Source organism: Arachis hypogaea, chromosome 6 (genome assembly GCF_003086295.3).
Source record: "Arachis hypogaea cultivar Tifrunner chromosome 6, arahy.Tifrunner.gnm2.J5K5, whole genome shotgun sequence".
Lineage (NCBI taxonomy): Eukaryota > Viridiplantae > Streptophyta > Magnoliopsida > Fabales > Fabaceae > Arachis > Arachis hypogaea.
Genome location: NC_092041.1, coordinates 116,252,276 through 116,274,255, shown reverse-complemented (window position 1 = coordinate 116,274,255; position 21,980 = coordinate 116,252,276). Strand labels below are relative to the sequence as shown.

Sequence of the window (21,980 nt, the reverse complement as noted above, 5' to 3'; positions counted from 1 at the left end):
TGTAAAATATTCTTTTATAAAAAATTTTCTTGCTTTTCTTGCAAAGAAATATATAATTGGGTTTTATTCTTGTTCAGTTTTTAATTGAATGGTCACAAGAAAACCTTAAAATTGTTGAGATTGAAATTGTAATAATTATGAGTGAGAAACATACAAATGTGGGACTATGTGTATAAAAATAGAGAAATAATTGTATGGATAAATAAATTAGAAGTACCTGCTCATCCATCAATACCATTTCAATAGAGCTACTGGACTTGGGGTCTTTGAATTTTGGTAAAGACCAGAGTCTGATTACTCTGACATGAATCTTCCAGCTCTCTTTTGGCGGTGCAATCATCTCTAACAAATCATATTGTCTATCCATTTTTTCTCTAGATAAAAAAATAAGAGCAAACGTAAATTATAGCAAGTATGTATGATAACAGCATAAGACCATACTTCCTAGGCTTTTATAGCAACTAAGAAGAGGTATATTTTTTGGGTAAATCACTTTAAAATTAGACTGCATCCAAAATCATATTTCTTCCATAATCCAAAAGAAGAAAAAATCTGTCTTGATAATTTAAAAAATAAAAAAAGATTTGAATTGAAAATACAGCTCTTATTCTATATCATAAATACTGTTAATTAAAAGTAAATTGAGTAAAAAAAGAAATGAAAATAACAGCTGAATTCATGTCTTCCTTTAAGAAAAAAAAAATATATATATATATATATATACGTATATAATAATACCCATATATGTATCAGAAAAATCAATAATATATACGTGTACAGTAATACATATAAAGAAAGATATTGTATTATTTTATTTCGAAAAAAATCTCATCATTTTATTGTTGTTTTCTAAACCATGTATCATATGTAGCAAATTTAAGATTCTTTTATCCAAATCATATGCCTTTTTTATGAGCTTAAATTATTAGAAAAATAATTTTATAACATAGTATCATATTTTCTATAATTTAAAATTTGAGGTATTGATTTTTATTGAATCCAAAAAAAATATTGCAACATAAGACAAATAAAAAAATAATATATAAGATTTAAACAAAATAAAAAAATTACGTGAAAAGACGTATTAAAAGAGGAATCAATTGTATGATAAATTTAATTATATATGGGTCGCATGCAATTTGGGATTAGGGTTTTAAATTACATATATTAATGAATTAGTTCAGAGACTTACCATGGTTACAACCAAGGTTCTGAGAACAGGGAAAGGACCCAAGAAAGGATCCATCGGGAAGCTGTTGTTAGGACTGGGCATGTTTGTGTGCAAGTGTTTCAAGTTATTGGTTTTTTTCTCTATAATCTAAAACACAAAACATACAACGGTGAGCTGAATAATCAAATAATAATCTACAAATTTTACAAAAACACAAAGCAGCAGCAGTACAACAGATCCAGAACCCCAAAATCAAATAATCATTCAACGATTCAACAAAACAAAATCCTATAATCATTCAATAATTTGTTGATTTTAGAAGAGAGATCCAGAGAATAAAATGAAAATCGAAGAATAGGTGCACACCAAAGCCACTGACCTTTGAGATAATGACGCCGAGACGACGGCGACAAGACGACCGCGAGCAGCAGGAAGAATCCGACGGAGGATGGGCGCCGAGTGATGAAGAAGACATCAAATAGGGGATCTGACTTGGAAAAACACCGACAGTACAAAGAGAAACTCTTCGGACAGCCACGGACGGCGGCAACCGGTCACTCCGTTTGGCGGCAGTGGAGGCTAGCTAGGGTTTTCTCTTCTTGTTATCTTTGAATGAAAGAATGAATAAAGGTAACAAAAGAGAGGAGGGAGACCAGCATGCAGTAAGTGTTATTCCCTTTTTGTTTTCTTTTGTTTTATTTATCTATTCTAATTTATAAAAGTAACAAAAGAGAGGAGGGAGACCAGCTAACGTGTTCTTGTTTTCTTTTGTTTTCTTTATTTATTCTAATTCCCTTTCTGTTTTCTTTATTTATTCTAATTCCCTTTTTATTTTCTTTTGTTTTCTCTATTCATTCTAATTTATAAAGAGACTACTTGTGATTGATCAGATTCTCTACACTTATTTTGATAAACGAAAAAATTGATTAAAAAAAGTTCTTATTTCTGTTCATTGAATAGATTCTGTCTATTTTAAAATAATTGTTGTTTTAATTTTAACTTTTAGATTCATTAAAAAATTAAAATATGCATTTTAAATTAAAATAAAAGCCATACCTATTTTAAAACTGAAGAAGTATATGATAATGATAATAATAATGATGAATGAGCAAATAATTTCACTAATGCATGATTTATTCTCAAGTTCTCAAAGTAATAATCATATCCATGAGAGAGGGGATTCCAATGCAAGGTTCAAGATATTCCAAAACCAAACATGTTGTGCATAGTTGAATCTCACTCAACTCTCCTTGCAATTGCCAACATATTATCACCACCACCAATATTACACTTATTTCTTCAACGGACTTTCATTTTTTTATATAATTATTTATATACTAATAATAACAATAACTATTTATTAAAAGAAAACACACTCAAAATCTTGGATTAAATAAACAAATATACGAAACAACTCTTGTATCAAGTTATAAGAGATAAATTAATGTCAACACAAAAACTTTGAAAAATAAACTGCTCATATATTGTAGATCCTAATAACTCTCAAACAACCATAGTTCATTCAAATAATAGTTTAAATAAATTATTCTCCTATATTTTAAATCGAACTGTGTAGAGGCGTGTTGATTTAGTCCTCCCCCACAACCCACTTCCCTTTCTTAGATTTGGATGAAACTGACTCCTCTCCAATCTCTTCAATATGTTTCTTAGCTCCGAGAATCTTAGAATTATGTTTCTCATCAACTGCAGGAGATGGAGTTGGCTCACTCTCACAAGCCTGGGATATGCCATCATGTACCAATAAATATAAGAATAATAATATTTTAGTTACTATGTAAAAATTAATAACATCACTGTAACAATTTAAATTGGAAATCATTTGACACAAACCTTAGAAGTGTTGTATGGACCAGTAGACAAATTCAATAGTTCAGAATTTTCATGGGACAAAAGGCCCTACAAAACAATTGATTCAATAAAAAGATATCATCAAAATCTGGTTGATCTGTTTTTCTAATACAAAAACAAAAGAAAAAGTTATTAGACAGAGGGGATTACAGTGTCGGGATTGTATTTATCCAAGAAGGCAGAGACCAGAGAATTCTCATTAGTCATTCTCAGCACATGAATCACATATGGTTCATAAGAGTTCAGATTCCTCATCTTGAGTTGCACTTTGAAGATGAACTTAATATCCCTAAGCTTATTAATCTCTTCGGGACAGGAATTTTTCTCAACACCCTTCACAGTTAGGGAAAAAAACTTCATTCATGCTCTCATAAGTAATAAAAATTAAGGTATAGTCCAGACTATTAACACAAAAAAATGAATATGACATCAAACCTTAGTCACACAAGACTGCCTAAGGTCCTTAGCAGAAACTCCAAGAAACTTTGCAGCTTCTCCATCGAACAAAACAAAAGAGGCAGCATCGGTGTGGTCTATCACCCTTATGTGGATGATGTACCTATTATTCACCAAAAAATATACAGTCCAAGAACAACACACTACATAAATCTTACCAATAATCAGTGTCTATACTATGCTATTACTGAATTGGATGCAAATAATTTTTTAATAGCTTACCCAAGAGTCTCCATCCCACAAGGAAGAATAAAACGTATCAAATGGAATTAAAAAAATCTAAAAGCAAGTGACCCCGTGAACAAATCAAAGCTAAATAAACCAGTAGCCAATAAATTTTTTTATATTTCCCTTGTGAATCAGAATCCAAAAACACAGAAATAGCAAGCCACAAAAGTAACTTTGCAATGTGATTTCAATAATAGTTAATCTAAATCTCCAACCCCACATTCACACAATTATCACCGACTGACCATAACAAAAGCAAAAATTATGAGCAGTGCCTTTTATTTAAAAAAAAAATTACTAATCAAGTAGAATTTTACAACATGTAATCAAGAAAAAAATAATAATCATGAACAGTGTAAAACTTCACATCAAACTCAAAAACAACACATAAGATTCTATATTCGATCTGAAAACTCAGAAAGGGGAATTATCCAAGAGTCTCCATCCCACAAGTGAGAATAGTTTAAAATAATCCTTATTATATATAATTCATAAAAAATGTTATAAAAATACCTATTAGAATAATAATAATTTAATAGTGTATGAGCAAATAATACAAATGCATAGATTACACCATTATCTTCGAGGACAAAGAGTATATAATGTGTGAATGTTAAAGAAGTATCGTGAGTCATACCTTGGCTCATAGAACCCGTAGTCTCTAATGCAATTGGGACAAAAATATTTTTTATCAAGTTCCTTCAAGCCACGACGACACTTCTTACATCCTTTGTACCACCAACCAAATTCAGTCTCAACTTCTTTAATCGTCCCGGCTGTAACAAATACAGCATCCTAAAATCGATGGATGGGAGGGTACAACACATCAATTGAGATTATGATCCAACAAACATTAGAACTAATACAATAAAAAAATACAATAAAAAAGGAAAACTAATAAAGAAAGAATTTTACCTGATTATGCTCCTTTATCTCTGCAATTGTTTTGTAAACTGACAGACGCAAAAAATCCTCCTCATCTGAAACAGGTTGACCACAGACCAGCGGCATTATGCCTTGTCCGTCAATAGGATCCAATTTGTTCACCCTTGCATTTTTAAATCAGAAATTATGAAATTTGTCAATAGTTTAATAATCAAAAGCATTGTATAAATAATCTGCTGACCACAATACTGATCTATACACTATACCTCGCAAAGAAATCCCTGGCAGCTGGAAACTCAACATTGATAAACAGTTTTGAATTGTAGTTTGTGTTAGATACACCCATGACCCCTACAAAAGACATAACAAAACAAAGAAAATACCATAAACATATGATGACAGAAAACATGCATTTAAATACCAGTAAAATAAACAAATAAACAAACCACTATAAAATTTCATCTTGCCCATTTGGAGAATAACCACATAGGTAAGACACGGGTGTTCCTCTAGATATTTGAGCAATTCAAAAGCAAAAGACTGCCACAACGTTACCCTTAGTTTCTGTCCACCCCTATAAGAAATAGCAATTCTTGTAGATTAAAGAGAGACACAAAATTTCAAAATAAGATTTTAAAACAAAAGCCACTATCAAAAAGATATTAAGTATTACTCAAGATCATCAAGTTCTATGGTGATATAACTTGACGGCTTCCCGTCCCGTGTGAATTCGACCAAGTTACCCTTAGAAGCAAGCTGACCTATCACATCTACAAAATAAAAGCACCAATCTATTGATTAACAAAACTCTATATGCCCAAATTTTTCTCTTTGGAATCAACGCATTTTATTCATGTTGAAATCAGATCCCTTTAATTCTCTTAAAAATAAAAATAATAAAAACTGTTAATAAATAGTTAGGGCCTAGAAATCGAAGTTCCTGAAGAAACAAAATTATAGGACATTATAAAGATAATACACAAAATTATATAAATATTTTTATTAAACAAAATTCAAATGAAACAATATTTAACTGAGTTACAAATTATATTATTTCTTAATATAAAATTACAGCAAGGGAATATTTGTTACAGAAAGGAAATAATAAAAAAATTCTTCCTTAATATAATATCTCAATGAAACAAATTTTAGATTAATATTATATGAATCTACAATAGTTGAGACTTGAGAGGAATAGCAACAACCATCAATTGAATCCATATCTGTCCACTATATGCTCATAATAAAAAAAGACAGCAAATGGTGCAAAACAATATATAGGATTAAAAAATTAGACTTTAAAGAATTAAACAACACATGCATCAATGTTAATCTAACAAAGTACTTACCAACTAAATAACTATCTTCTTTAGACTCTGATTGAATTGTTTTGAACGGAACAAAATTAAATCCGTTCAATGGAACTGAAGAATCTTGTACCGGACGCACAATCGTGTCCCTCTTGAAATGGATCCTAAATTCGTGTCTAGTAGGCTTGAACTTGATGGTATTCAAAGCAACTCCAAAATTAGTGACCACGTACACGTTGCCCTCAGCGAGTAAGCCCTCGAAGATAGGAACAAATATGTCTTTTACAGTGCATTGAATTGTATCTCCCTGAATGCATTAATTTTATAGAGTCATAAATAAATGAGGTTTATTGCTTAGTCATTACCAAAATAAATCTGAAATGAAAAGAGAAAATTTTACCTCTTCATCAAGGACAACCATCTCAATAGGTGCCTTCATCCCAGATCTTGCAAATTGAGAAACGGTCCAAAGTCTAATGACACGTACTTTGAGCTTCCACACCTTATGCGCTGGACCAGCATTGATACACTTGATGAGATCATACCTAAAAATCAAAGACCTCATATTTAGTGAAAGATAAAAAAAACTTATTGTGAAACAATCCACATGGCAGTAAACAGTCTCACCTAGCTGCCATTGCTACCTGCCACTACAAAATTACTTAAATAAACTGAATTTCAGTATAGATAAAGAACAAATGTGGTGATCACCTATGCCAAATTTATAGAGTCACAGCACTGTTCAGCCCCAGTATTGGTAAGGATTGCAAGAATCTTTACGTTCCTATCAAAATCCAGCTAAAAAAAGGGAAAGTGTTTAGACTATTCAGGATTAAAGAATCTGAATCATATCAATAAAATCAATAAATCAATAAATCAATAAATCAATAAATCAATAAATAAAATAAAATTCAAAATTAGGTTAGAAATCAACGGCCAACATTTAATGTGTTCCATTTACATGGCAAACTGGAGTTTAATTCTGAAAAATCAAAATAAGAAGCAATATATGCTAAAGAGGAAATCACCATATTTACATACATTAGTAATGTAAAAATGAATTTTCTACTTAATATACTAAAACTGAATAAGTAATGTAAAAATAAATTTTTTTTAAATTATATTAAGTAGAAAATTCTGAATAAAATATATTATATATTAGTAATGTAAAAATGATTTTTTTTAAAATTAATTTTTTATTTAAAATTAATTTGGCTTATTAACCTACACAAAATTTTTTTTAATTAAACTTAGATTTATTTTTTTTGTTAATCTTAACCATATGTATTCCTACATATTAATAATAAATTTAAAAATAAAATAATTATATTTATAAATTTTATTTTAATATAAATACTAATATATTTTTTTATTAAATTTTTTTGCCTCTTCAAATATTTTTTTCAAGTTCCGTCTGTACTCCTACGTACTCTCATTTTTTATTAAAGTAATTTGTATTTGATATAGAAAATTTGGAATCATAAGCTATTTTAATTTCAAGAGGTACAGACTAAAGGCGTTGTGAGAATTAAATTTGATATATAGCACCAATTTTTTGTTTCCTAATCTGATATAATTCCCAAAAGATTTGTTATCAGTACCTTCCATATATGACCAAAGATTGTGTTGAGAGGATAGTATCATATTTTCTATAATTTAAAATCTGAGGAATTGATTTTTATTGACTCCAAAAAAAATATTGCAACATAAGACAAATAAAAAAAATATATAAGATTTAGACAAAACAAAAAAAATTAAGTGAAAAGACGTATTAAAAATAGGATCAATTGTATGATAAAATTAGTTACATATGGGTCGCATGCAATTTGGGATTAGGGTTTTAAATTACATACATTGATTAATTAGTTTAGAGACTTACCATGATTACAGCCAAGGTTCTGAGAACAGGGGAAGGGCCCAACCAAGGATTCATTGGGAAGCTGCTGTTAGGACTGGGCATGTTTGTGTGCAAGTGTTCCAAGTAATTGGTTTTTTTTGTTCCGTGTAATCTAAAACACAAAACACAAAACACACAAAGCAGCATCAGTACAACAGAGCCAGAACTCATAAATCAAATAATCGTTCAAAGATTTCAGCAAAACGCAAAACCCTATAATCATTCAATAAATTGTTGATTTCAGAACAGAAATTCAGAGAATAAAAATGAAAATCGAAGAACAGGTGCACACCAAAGCCACTGACCTTCGAGATAATGACGCCGAGACGACGGCGACAAAGCGACCACGAGCAACAGGAAGAATCAGACCCAGTATGGGCGCCGAGTGATGAAGAAGACATCAAATAGGGGATCTGACTTGGAAAACACCGACAGTACATAAGAAAGACTCCTCGGACAGCCACGGACGGCGGCAACCAGTCACTCCGTTCGGCGGCGGTGGAGGCTAGCTAGGGTTTTTCCTTTTTGTTTTCTTTGAATGAAGAAATGACTGAAAGTAAGAAAAGAGAAGAGGAAGACCAGCAATCAGTAACGCACTAACGCGTTATTCCTCCCCCCCACAAAACGACATCGCATTAGGCAAACCGAATGTATACCGGTCCGGTCCAATTAATGTATTTAAGTCAGAGGATTATAAATTAATGTATTATAAATTAATGTTAATTGATATGTAGTAGATAAACCAATTTAATTAGAATAAATAAAAATTTATTTATTTTATTTTAAACTTTTATTTTACTTTAGACTTTATAAATAAAAAGATTAATTCACTAATAGAATGAATTATAATTAATGTAGTATAATTAATTAAATAATATAAATGATAATAAATTATCTAAATTATATTAATTATAATATTTAAATATATAATTAAATCAAATCAAATCAAATAAATTAAATCGGGAAACACTCTCAGAAGCATGCCACGTCAGCTTCATCATTAAGTGCAGACATCCGATTTTTATATAATAGAATAGATGGCCCAAAAGAAAAAAGGCCTAACATGGTTTATAAATAGGCCACGAGTTATCTTTGGATTTTCACCGTATAGCCAGATGAATTTTATCGGAACCCTTTGTGTTTACGCAGCTATTTGTAAACACGAAGGCGTTCCCTTAAGATTTCCAGGAACCAAAGCTGCATGGGAGTGTTACTCAGCGGCTTCAGATGCCAATTTGATTGCGGAGCAGCACGTGTGGGGTGCAGTGGACGCACGTGCGAGAAACGAAGCGTTTAACGTTAGTAACGGTGACGTGTTTAGGTGGAAGCATTTGTGGAAGGTGTTGGCAGAGAAGTTTGGGATTGAGGAGCATGGGTTTGTTGAGGGTTCGAGTTTGAGGTTGTCGGAATTGATGAAAGACAAAGGTGGTGTTTGGGATGAGATTGTGAAGAAGAATAAGTTGCAAGCTACTAAGCTGGAAGATGTTGGTGATTGGTGGTTTGCGGATATTATATTAGGAATGGAGGCTGTTTTGGATAACATGAACAAAGCCAAAGAGCATGGCTTTTTGGGATTTAGAGACTCCAAGAAATCATTTATAAATTGGATAGAAAGGACCAAAGCTTACAAAATTGTGCCATGAATATAACAAGAGTAACAATAATACTTGGCACCAACACGAATCTAGCCTTGGCACACTTACGTGATGTAAAATAAATGTGCCTATACAAAAACTAAATGTGTCTGTGTTAGTTGTAAAATAAGTAAGGGATTGAAGTCTGATGGGATGGCTTTTGCTTAATTATTAGAGCAATGCTAGGGGTTCAGCAACTTTTGTGATTAGTAGCCATCAAATAGCCATTAATGATGATCTAATGGTGTGAGATTGGTGTGAGATTTTATCCAATGACTCACATTTCTCTGCTGGTTACATGCTGGCCAAAATTCAATAAAATTGTTGGTCTCTTAGACTTTTCCTAATTATTATGCTAATAAACATTTTCATGTAACTTTTCAATTGTTTGTTATATATTTTGGTGAATTAATAAAGAGTAATATTAGAGAATGAATTTTTTCAATTAATATTAGTTAATTTTTAAATTATTTTATTTTTTTAATTTTAAATTCTAAATTAAAAAATTTTAATTATAAATTTTAAATTTTAAAATAAAAAATTAACATTGAATAATTAAAAATTATTTTTCTATATTTTTTTTTAATAAAATATGGCCAGAAAAATAAAATATTCAGCAAAACGCCAGTAATATTACTCATCCATACATTGCTTAAAATTATGTAAAGAATTTCTAAATTTTAAAGTATAAATTTTAAATTCTAAATCTTTACAAAATTTAATTAATACTAACTAATTAAAATTTATTTTTCTATATTTTTTTCTTAATAAAATATGATCAGGAAAATAAAATATTCAACAAAACATCAGTAATGAACGTGAAGACGACCATACAACATCTGAATTCAAGCAAGAAACTCAACCACAAGACCCTCCACTCGCGCTTCCTCCTTCACCACAACAGCAAGGGCCTCACAGGGAAGGAACCTCGGGACAACACCGAGGCCCTCACGGAGAAGGGATCCCGAAAAATCCTCATCAGAGAAGGATCCAATCTAAAATTCATCATCCTGAAGGTGAGGACCTCCTTCATACAACAGAGATCCTAGACCTAGCGCAAGGCCAAGGAGATCGACTCGAGCAGCTCGAACACGAGGCTGAGCAACAAAAGGAAGATGAACGAGAGTTGCGAAGAGAGATGAGACGGCGAAGAGAGCTAGAAGAAAAGCTCCGTAAACTGGAAGCCGATCTCCGAAATAAGACCAATGAGCCGGATCGGGAAGAAAGTTCTTTGGGAGAAGAAGATCCGTTCACATAAGAGATCATGAGGGCCAAAGTTCCTAGGAACTTTAAAATACCCGACATAGATCTCTACGATGGAACAACCGACCCAAGGCATCAACTCAGTAATTTCAAAAGCAGAATGTACCTAGCCGATGCTTCTGACACCACTCGATGTAAAGCCTTTCCAACCACCTTGACCAAGGCTGCAATGAAGTGGTTTGATAACTTGCCCCCTAAGTCGCTCACTAGCTTTGACGACATGGCAAGGAAATTCATGACACAATTTTCCAACCGAAAGGACAAAACGAAGCACGCCCCAAGCTTGCTAGGAGTAAAGCAAGAGGTCGAAAAAATCCTTCGTGACTACATAGAAAGGTTCAATAAAGCTTGCTTGGAGATTCAGAGTCTACCAACTGAAGCCATAATTATAGGTTTGGTCAACGGCCTCAGAGAAGGACCTTTCTCTCAATCAATATCCAAAAGATACCCGACTTCCTTAAACGAAGTAGAGAAAAGAGCAGAGAAATACATCAACATGGAGAAAAATTTCCGACTCAGAGTACCTCCTTCACGACCTAACCTGCCCTATCAACCTCGGGATAAAGAAAGGGAACCTAGGAAAAAGGAGGAGCAAAGTATAGAGAAACCTCGAAAATATCACAACTATACTCCCCTTAGGGTTTCCTTAGTGGATGTGTACAGAGGGATATGCCATACAAAGAAACTTCCACCCCCCGTCCGATTAAGCATAAGAAAGCAGAAAGTCGGACAGAATACTATGAGTATCATAAACTCTATGGTCACTCCACCAACGAATGCTACGATTTAAAAAATGTCATAGAGAAGTTGACCAGATAGGGTCAACTTGATAGATACTTGGCGAACAGGTTGGATGACCCGAGGAAGAGAAGAAGGGATGAAGAAGAGGGACGGCCAGATTGCCCTCCTCACACCCCCGAGCGATATATACACAAGATTAATTTTAAAATTTATATTTTGTAAGGGTAAATTTGTTTTTTAAAAGTGAAAATGATGATTTTATAATTTTTTGTGACGTTGAGAATGATTTTAATACAAAAAAAGGTCGAAAACGATTTTGATTTTGGTCCAAAATCTTAAGAACAAAAAAAAATACTTGACCCTTAATTTTATTATTTAAAAAAATATATTTAATATTATTTTAAAAGTAAACATATTTAAAAGAGTAGAAAAAAGGATATTATTGATATTTTTTAATAAAAATAAGCTTTAAAATATATTTTTGTATTTTGCAGTTATATCCAATCTAATCTGCAAATTGGATTAGAACTTAAAAACTGTGGATATTGAATCCGATTCAATTATTTTAGTATAAATCAGATCGAAATTTTAGTCATATCCGATTCGATTCGATCCGCATTCATCCGTAATTTAAACAAAAATTATCCCAACTAAACATACCCAAAATAAATTGAACTACACCCTAAATAAGAGGTATTTTTTATGGATTCTAGAGCTGGACTTTGAAAAATGTCCATTACTTTGGAAATGGTATCATTTCATCCAGCCCAAATTTCAAATTTGTTGAAAAGGGACCTTCTTTTCTCGTAAAAAAAAATGGAAAAGTCCTTGATCTAAAAAGAAAATGGCTCATAATACATTTTATTTTAAACAAAATTTTTGTAATCTTTTAGGTAGCGTTTGTTTTGAGGTAATGAGATAGAGTGGGGAGACTGAGACTCAGTATCATATTTATTGGTATTAAAATTTGTGTCTCTGTCCTCAAAATTTCAGTATTTCAGTACTTCCAAAAAGTGGGAACACAAAGACTAAAATTTTTAGAGATGGAGACTGAAACTTTAATAATATTTTATACTTAAAATATCTTCATTTCAATTAATTAATTTCAATTTTACCCATTGTACAAATTAAATTAGAATTTCATTCTTGTTTCAATTTTTCTCTCCCAATTTGCACCAAACATAATACTGAGATTTATTTCAATCTCTATCTCTCAGTCTATGTCTCTCAGTCTCAATCTTTTCATCTCTATCTCTCCACCAAACGCTACCTCAAAGACTTAATTTTTAAAGACTTAATTTTTGTCACTTAATATACTACGTTAGTCAACTTTTTATGTTACAAATAAAAAAATAACAGAAGAACCAACGTGATTAATTTAAAATTTTTTAAAGACGAATTTAGTTAAATTTTTTAAATTAATTTAAAAAAATAAACAATCTTTTAAAAATGATTTTAATTATTTACTCTCATTGTATACTTGTTTGGACCATTCACCATTTATTTTTAGCCTAACTCTTTAGTCTACCATATTTATTTATTGGGGGGTGGGGTGTTGGTGGTTTAGGAAGTTACCTTTTGCTTTTATCTCTGTCATTTGAAGGAAAACAAATATATGTTCTCCTTCTAAATTCTAATAGATAAATTTTAAAAGGTGCTATGATGTTTGAAAGGTGATATTTAAGTTATCAAAAAAAGTTAAAATTTAATATTTAATTTAAAATATATAAAAAACAATTTTTAAAAATTTAAAATTTACTATAAAAAATAAGTTAGATAAAATTGAATAATATTATATATTCAAGTCTTTTTATGAACCAAGTCTAACTAAGTTAAACAATAAGATTTGAAATAATACTAACTATAACTAATTTTATTATAATAGACCAATTTAATTGGACTTGATTAATAAAAAAATTAAATATATATTATTTGACAAAATTTAGATACTAACTCGAGCACAATAGAAATGGCCATTTCAAAATACAGGTAATTTAAACAAAAATTATCCCAACTAAAGAAATCCAAAATAAATTGAAATACACTCTAAATAAGAGCTGGTTTTTTTCTATTGTTTCTATGGGCTGGACTTTGAAAACTGTCCATTACTTTGGAAATGGTATCATTTAATTTTATCTAGCCCAAATTTGTAGAGAAGTGGTCCTTCTCTTCTCGTCAGAAAATGAACAGTCATTGATCCAAAAAGAAAATGGCTCATAATACATTTTATTTTAAAGAAACTTTTTGTAACCTTTTCCAACTTAAAAGAAAATTTTTTAATTCAATATATTTATTATTCTCACATGCTAGTATCTTAGTATAGTTTTATTGATCATTTTTTATTTTTAATTATTAATTAATGCAAAGAGCTATATAAGCAAAAGAGTATTTATACTATAAATTAGTTATTAAATAACAATATTTGGTAAAAGAAATTATATTTAATTTTTAGTTTTTACGGAAACTGATTAGTTGTATGTGAATAATAGTTCAATAATTATTTTTGTAACATTTTAGATTTTTATTTAATGTTGTGATAAAAATGATTATTAGAAATACAAAAAATAAAGAATAATCACCGGCTGAAGTGCTTTTTCGTAATCGTCTAGAATTTATGGTTAGAAAGGAATAGACTGATTTTTCAGCATACAAGTAAAGGAGTTAAAAAAATTATCAATATATCTTCAAATAGTACGAGCGAGTGGAGCGGTGGAAATCCTTTTAGTTGTTGATGGCTATGTCGGAGATGACATGAAAACGGTTTTGTGTTTGTTTTTTTTTTAAATTTGTTTGTTTTCAGTAGGGGTGCACATGGGCCGGGTGAAGCCGGGTTTGATGTCACCCAGACCCGACCCGAACCCGACCCTAGACCCGATGAAACCAATACACTTTCGGGCCACAATTATACCGGGTGAAAACCGAGCCGTTAATATTACATTACGTTGATACCTTCTTGTAAGCTAGCATGTAAAAATATCCAAATTTTCAAGACTCCAACCATTATTTAACATGGTAAAATTCACTTAGAAAAATATAACAAGAACCAACCCTTCTTTAAAATTAAAGCATAACCACAATCAATACTAATATTGTCTAATAATACCAAATATTTAAATCAATACAAATAACACAATATTATGCATTAGTCTAAAGTCTTATGAATTCTAAACATAAAACATAAAATATTAAGGTTTACAATACTTAAATTCCACATAAGAATAGTCATGATCCATCACTAATAACACAAAATATTAATTGTGTATGATGACCGGGCCACCGGGTCGACTTCGGGTGACCCGAGCTATGACTCAGACCCGACCCGAAATAATGACCGGGTCTATTTTTAAGACCCTTATCCGGTTCTAAACCCGATAAAATCACACCAAATTAACTTCTAAAATGTTCGAGATCGAGCCGGACTTTCGGACCGGACCGGATCTATGCACCCCTAGTTTTTAGATTGGGTGACTCCTATTACTCCACTACTATTTGTGTTGAGGTGTTTGCGTTTAAAAAAAAATTATGTTCTAGGACGTTCTCTATTCTTTAGATAGGTTCCGTGTACAATTTCTCCATCCCCACTACTTACTAATTTACTATGGACTATGGTCAATCATTAATGTGAAGTTATCAACTTAGTCGTATGTATGTATGTCATGGCACTTGTCATCAAATAAAACAATTCAAACCAAGATTATGTTACTATATATTAATATTATTTTGCCATCGTTTCTTCTAAATCCTAATACTATATATATCTGAATGAATCATGAATGTAAATATCAAAGAATCAAAGTTGCCACCACTTGCTAAAAACCAAAGCCATCTTTTCTTACCCTTAATTTAATTAAATCTTGATCTCCAAAATTAAAATAAAATGAGCTGGTGGGGGGAAAGATCTACTGGCGCTGCTGCCAAGGTAAGTTCAAATTAAATGACATTAATATGTTGTTTTCCTTTGTTATATGTTCTTTGTTTTATTTTCCTAAACATTAAAATTGCTTTAATGATTTAAGTATTTAACTATATCTCTAACATAAATTCATATTTTGGTTTTTGCATGCAGAATATATCCAATGAAATAGATGAATCATCACAAAACTTGAAAAATGTGGCATTGATTATAGGCGTGACGGGCATAGTAGGCAATAGTCTAGCCGAAATTCTCTCTCTCCAAAACACACCAGGTGGTCCATGGAAGGTTTACGGCGTAGCGCGGCGTAATCGACCACCGTGGAACACCAACCACCCTGTCCACTATGTTCAATGCGACATCTCGAACACAAACGACGTCGCATTAAAGCTCTCACCGCTAACTGACGTCACTCACATATTTTATGTCTCATGGACCAGCAAGTCCACTGAGGCCCAAAATATTGAAGTCAACGGGTCCATGTTCCGCAACGTCCTCAACGCTCTAATTCCAAACGCTCCCCATCTCCGCCACGTGTCTCTCCAAACAGGAACCAAACACTATCTAGGGCCGTTTGAGCTTTTCGGAAAGGTCAAGCCAAACGAGCCCCCTTTCACTGAGGACTTGCCACGTGTCAATGCACCAAACTTTTACTACACCCAAGAGGACATACTGTTTGAGATGGCCCAAAAGAAAAAAGGCCTGACATGGTTTATAAATAGGCCCAATGTTATCTTTGGATTTTCACCGTATAGCCTGATGAATCTTATCGGAACTCTTTGTGTTTACGCAGCTATTTGTAGACACGAAGGCGTTCCGTTAAGATTTCCAGGAACCAAAGCTGCATGGGAGTGTTACTCAGCGGCTTCAGATGCCAATTTGATTGCGGAGCAGCACGTGTGGGGTGCAGTGGACGCACGTGCGAGAAACGAAGCGTTTAACGTTAGTAACGGTGACGTGTTTAGATGGAAGCATTTGTGGAAGGTATTGGCAGAGAAGTTTGGGATTGAAGAGTATGGGTTTGTTGAGGGTTCGAGTTTGAGGTTGTCGGAATTGATGAAAGACAAAGGTGGTGTTTGGGATGAGATTGTGAAGAAGAATAAGTTGCAAGCTACTAAGCTTGAAGATGTTGGTGATTGGTGGTTTGCGGATATTATATTGGGAATGGAGGGTGTGTTGGATAACATGAACAAAGCCAAAGAGCATGGCTTCTTGGGATTTAGAGACTCCAATAAATCATTTATAAATTGGATAGAAAGGACCAAAGCTTACAAAATTGTGCCATGAATATAATAAGAGCAACGATGATACTTGGCACCAACACGAATCTAGTCATGGCCCACTTACGTGATGTAAAATAAATGTGCCTATTCAAAAATAAATCTGTCTGTGTTAGTTGTAAAATAAGTAAGGGATTGAAGTCTGATGGGATGGCTTTTGCTTAATTATTATGCTAACAATTGTAATAACCCGTCCATGTACGTGATAACATTGAAATTATAATTTTAAATTATTTTATTAAAATTAATTTAAATTATAATAATTTAATTAATAAATAAATAATATGATTTGTATTGTTTATTTTTTTTAAATATGATATTAAGTATATTAATTAAAATGTAATTATTAAGTGTATAAAAATTATGTTTAAATTATAAAATTTTTAAATAAAATTATTCCATTTAAAATATTTAAATTATCATTTCAATAATAAATTATAATTATAATTTTTAAAAAATTAATATGATATTACATTTTTTTCTCTACTTCACTATTAATATACTGATATCTACTTCTACTTAATATATTAAAATTGGGTTTTCTCCCAACTAATGAAAGTGAGGTGTCGATTCCTCATGAATCTATTTTTCCGTCAAAATAAATGCACTATTTTTTCTTCTAAATTTATTTTATAAAAATATCTTTATTATAATTATACTATAATTAGTATTTAAGTAATAATAAATAATTATACTAATTTAGAAAAATATCTTTATTATAGTTATATAAAATCAATATTTAATGCATTATTAAACTACTTTTCAATTATCAATCGAAAATATTTTTAATAATAATAATAATAATAATAATAATAATAATAATAATAATAATAATAATAATAATAATAATAATAATAATAATAATAATACGATAATTATATGATAATGACACCGGTTATTAATAATCAATTTATATTTTTTTAAATAAATTTATTTTAAAAAAATATCTTATAATTATATTACAATATTACAATTAATATTTAACGAATGATGCATAATTATAATAATTTAAGAAAATATTTTTATTATCTATCTATTCTGTTTATTATTATTCTATTATATTAAAATTAGATTTTTACACTTAATGATGAAACTCTGGCATGTTCTTGAGGTGTTTCCTTATTTATTTCATTTAATTCGTTAAAGCAAATCAATTATAATTAATTAATTATATCAATTAATTAATTTGATTAGACATTCAAATCTCACCATTTATTATAATTTATAAGAATTGATTAATTATAATTAATTAATTAATTTAGTTAATTATATTAATTATTTGATTTGATTGGAGTAAATATCAAATTATTTAATAAATAATAAATATGGTAACAAAATATATGAATTAATTTAATTAGTTTATTTTTTTCAATATCATCTATTTATATAAGATCAAATATTTTTTATTCATTCACTCTCTTTTCTCTCTCTCCCTCCATCTCTTCCTCTCTTTTTGTCTATCGTATTTAAGGTACAATTTTTATAATTTATTTAATTTTTATTTTTTATCTTTATTTATACATTTTATTTTTTTTAATTTTGTTTATTTTAATTGCTTATTATTAGGCACATACTTTTTTTTTCTTTTAGCTTCTGATTAACAAAAAAATGTGTCATCTTTACGTTATTTTTAAATAATCTTACTATAATTTTGTTTTGTAATATATATATATAGTCTTTTTTTGTGATTCACAATTAATATATACATTGTTTGTGTATGTGATTTACATATATATATATATATATATATATAGTCTTTTTTTTGTGATTCACAATTAATATATACATTGTTCGTGTATGTGGTTTATATGTTAATTCTTTTATTGATTCTTTTTATTATTATTTTTTTTTTGTCTCTTTGTTGCTCTTTAATTTAGTTATATTCATTGATTTCTCTGTATTGATGCTCTTTTTATTTGAAATATCGTGACAATTTAGAGTGTATGTTGTGATCCATGTAATATTCGTTAATTTGATGTATCTTTTTAGATGGTTTGTGTTATAATGTGATTAAGGAGTTGACTTAAAATTATAATATAATATATAAATTTATAATATAATTTATAATATGCTAAAATATTAGGATATTATCATATAGATATATTTTTTTTATTTGTCCATTAGATTCAACTATATAGAATATTGAAAATTATGCAATTATGTAATTAGTTATTTTTTCATATAATTATTGTATTGATCATTTACATTAGTGAGACTATTTTCATTATTAATATTTATAAATATGCTATTATTTGTATAGACATGAACCTTCCTTTATACCAATTCATTCTCAAATATTTTTGTCAAATAGTTCTTGATTGAACAATAAATTTTATCGTACTACAAAATAAATTCAATATAAAAGCTATTAGCTTCTACAAAGCTATTAAAAAGAATTGTCTTTGACTTGTGGAATGACGTACTTATAAAATTAACTTAAAATAAGAATTACAAATATTTTTAAGAATTTAATTTTGATGCACTGACAATGTAAAGTAGTTTTACACATGCATCCAATTATATAATGACACATCAGTAAAAATAATTTTTTACATTGAATGCGTGAATGGTCATCCAAAAAAACGGATGTGATTGCACAACTGTGTAAAATATTTTACACTGTCAGTATATCAAAATTAAATTCTATTTATAAATTGAACTTAGCATTACTTGAAAAAATTTAGTAAAAGAATCAACTAATTTAGTAAAAGAACTATTTCGATGTAAGCCATCTTGTTCTTGTCAAACTTGGATGGGACTTTCTATAGCCTTATAATTTTGGTCTTTATTTTCTATATTTTTTCTTCGTATAATTTACTATAGGTGATACTATTGATATGATAGTAGATAGTAGCCATTAGATATGAAAAAGAAAAGAAAAATAGAATAAAGACTATATCAAAATTATAAAAAAATTCACTATTACTTATTATATATATTAATAATATGTCAATATTTTAAAAAATATAATAATAATACTAATAGTTTAAAGATAATTGTATTACAGTTATAATAAATTTAGTTAATACTTTAAATAAATAAAATAAATAATATATTTAAAAACTAAAGAAAAAAAGGATTAGCAGTAATTATGTTTGAAATATTTTTATGTTTTTCCTCATGCTTTTTTGCTTGTCATTTCTACACGTAATATTAGATCAAGAAAATTCAAAATTTGAAATATAATAATTATGAATATGTCATGTGACAGAAAAATAATGAGTTAAAAGATATATATATATATATATATATATATATATAAAGAGAGAGAATAGATAAAAAAGATATATTATCATAGTAAAATATCACTATATGAATAATTATATTTGTTAAGTAAATTTATTTATACACTATATCTATTATATTATTTTATGTAAAATTAAAATCTACTCTCCTAACTTAATATCATATAAATATTTGCTCCCGAAAACATGGAATAATTAATATCTAATATTTTAATAATTAAATACCTAAAATAAGTTAATAAATAAAAATAATTAATACTTAAAATATTATATATATATATATATATTTGTTTTTGGTATTGTCCAAAATTAAATTGACCTCATGTTCAAAATCTTAATATCGTAATTGGAGTATAATTAATACCTAAAATTTTAATAATTAAATACCAAAAAATAAGTTAATTAAATAACAATAATTAATACTTAAAATATTGAAAAGGAATTTTTAATAAATGTGAAAAATAAAAAAAATAATTAATAAATAATAATAGTGTTTAAATAAAAGAATTGATAAAGAATAATAATTATAGGTAAAAATAGTGTATTTATTTTGGAGAAAAAAAACATATGAGAAATTATTTAATAATTCGTGCCATGCATATGATAATAAATTGTTCAATAACTTGTACCATGCACGTGATAAGGTTAAAATTATAATTTTAAATTATTTAATTAAAATTACTTTGAATTATAATAATTTGATTAATAAAAAAGTAATATGTTATGGATTCGTTTTTTCTTAATCTGGTGTTAAGTGTAACAACTCTAATATAATCATTAATTATTTTTGTTAATCTTCTCTCTTTTTTTTAATTTATGATTAAAATAATAATTATAAATATTAATAATTAAATAAATCATTATATTATAATTATTTACGTTTTATTCCCAAAATAAAAAACGTATTATTTCTTTTTTATTTAAGGATTTTTTGTTTATGCTAGCTGTATATATTAATCGTTTAGTCAATAGTTTTTTTTATTGGTAGGATATATTTATTTATTTTGTTTAAATAATTTTAAATTTTTTATTATTTAAGTATACATATATATTAAGTCACCTATGCTAATTATTTTTTGATTTTCTGATTATGAATATTTTATTTTGAGCCTACAATCATTCAATGATTTTGTTATTCCATTAATATCATCATACGCATAATAATCTTCATAAATAATAATAATTTATTTATTTATTTATTTATATGTATATATTAATTGTTTAGTTATAATTTTTTTATTCTTAGAATATATTTATTTTATTAAATAATTTTAAATATTTTATTATTTAGTTTATACACATATATTAATTGTACGTAGATATATTTAAATCGTATATATTATTTATTTTTTAATAGTAATTTTTTTTGAGTCTACAATCAGTTGATAAGTTTTTTTATTCTTTATTATTAATGTCATCGTATGTGTAATCTTCATAAATTATAGTAATTCTTTTATAGTAATTTTTTTATTTATGTATACGTATATATTAATTTTGTTAAATAATTCTAAATATTTTCTTATTTATGTATACATATATATTAATTATACATAAAAATATTTATATCACATATATTAATTTTTTTTGTTATGATTATTTCCTTATATATATGATTATTTTTTATTCTACAACCGTGCAATAATTTTTTATTTTTTCTATCCATGCATATTTCTCAATCCCCTTTCATACGCATGATGATTAATTATTTTTATTTTAAATGGTGATGTTTTAATTTTTTTTTTTTTTTGCGTATTTTTATACATGAGCAAGAAAAGCAAAATCACGTATTGTGACTCTTTTTCTTTTTCCATACTTTAATCTTAATTAATCAATCTTGTGTCCACACAATATAATTAAATTTTTAATCACTTTAGTATATTAATGACTTATATTTTTCTTAATAATTGCATTCCTAATCTGAAATACAAAAAAAGTGATACTTATATCCAAGAAAAAAATAAACTTAAAAAAAAATTTCATATTAAAAAAATAAAAAAATAACATATCCAAAAAAGAATAGTCATAATATATAAATTGAGGTAACAATTTAAATTTCTCTAAAACTAATTTAATCAAATACTAATTTTA

General features: G+C 28.5%; 2 protein-coding genes and 1 long non-coding RNA gene across 3 annotated transcripts; 1 reads left to right on the top strand and 2 right to left on the bottom strand.

The window, feature by feature from the left end:
- Positions 1-224: 224 nt before the first annotated feature.
- LOC140173544 (uncharacterized) lies at positions 225-1,847 on the bottom strand. Its single transcript, XR_011862770.1, has 3 exons — positions 1,551-1,847; positions 1,193-1,318; positions 225-374 (listed from the first exon to the last, which is right to left on the bottom strand). It is a non-coding gene; the product is annotated as an uncharacterized lncRNA (long non-coding RNA).
- A 680-nt stretch (positions 1,848-2,527) lies between these two features.
- Positions 2,528-8,425, bottom strand: LOC112756078 (replication protein A 70 kDa DNA-binding subunit D). The gene is made up of 14 exons (XM_025804500.3): positions 8,122-8,425; positions 7,799-7,928; positions 6,631-6,717; positions 6,320-6,464; positions 5,959-6,226; positions 5,283-5,379; positions 5,056-5,183; positions 4,876-4,960; positions 4,640-4,772; positions 4,362-4,519; positions 3,476-3,599; positions 3,191-3,373; positions 3,023-3,088; positions 2,528-2,909 (listed from the first exon to the last, which is right to left on the bottom strand). The coding sequence occupies exons 4-14, from the start codon at positions 6,356-6,358 to the stop codon at positions 2,760-2,762; spliced, it is 1,431 nt and encodes a 476-aa protein (XP_025660285.1). The 5' UTR covers positions 6,359-6,464; positions 6,631-6,717; positions 7,799-7,928; positions 8,122-8,425; the 3' UTR covers positions 2,528-2,759.
- Positions 8,426-15,207: 6,782 nt separating this feature from the next.
- LOC112756079 (3-oxo-Delta(4,5)-steroid 5-beta-reductase) lies at positions 15,208-16,891 on the top strand. The gene is made up of 2 exons (XM_025804502.2): positions 15,208-15,373; positions 15,521-16,891. Exons 1-2 carry the CDS (start codon positions 15,332-15,334, stop codon positions 16,652-16,654), a joined length of 1,176 nt encoding a protein of 391 aa, XP_025660287.1. The 5' UTR covers positions 15,208-15,331; the 3' UTR covers positions 16,655-16,891.
- Positions 16,892-21,980: the final 5,089 nt, after the last annotated feature.

Coding starts and splice junctions, on each gene's coding strand:
- LOC112756079 (XM_025804502.2), top strand. CDS start 15,332: ATGAGCTGGTGGGGGGAAAGATCTACTGGCGCTGCTGCCAAG. Junction 15,374..15,520: donor CTACTGGCGCTGCTGCCAAG/GTAAGTTCAAAT, acceptor TTTTGCATGCAG/AATATATCCAATGAAATAGA.
- LOC112756078 (XM_025804500.3), bottom strand. CDS start 6,358: ATGAAGGCACCTATTGAGATGGTTGTCCTTGATGAAGAG. Junction 5,184..5,282: donor ATAGAACTTGATGATCTTGA/GTAATACTTAAT, acceptor TATTTCTTATAG/GGGTGGACAGAAACTAAGGG. Junction 4,961..5,055: donor CAAGATGAAATTTTATAGTG/GTTTGTTTATTT, acceptor TGTCTTTTGTAG/GGGTCATGGGTGTATCTAAC.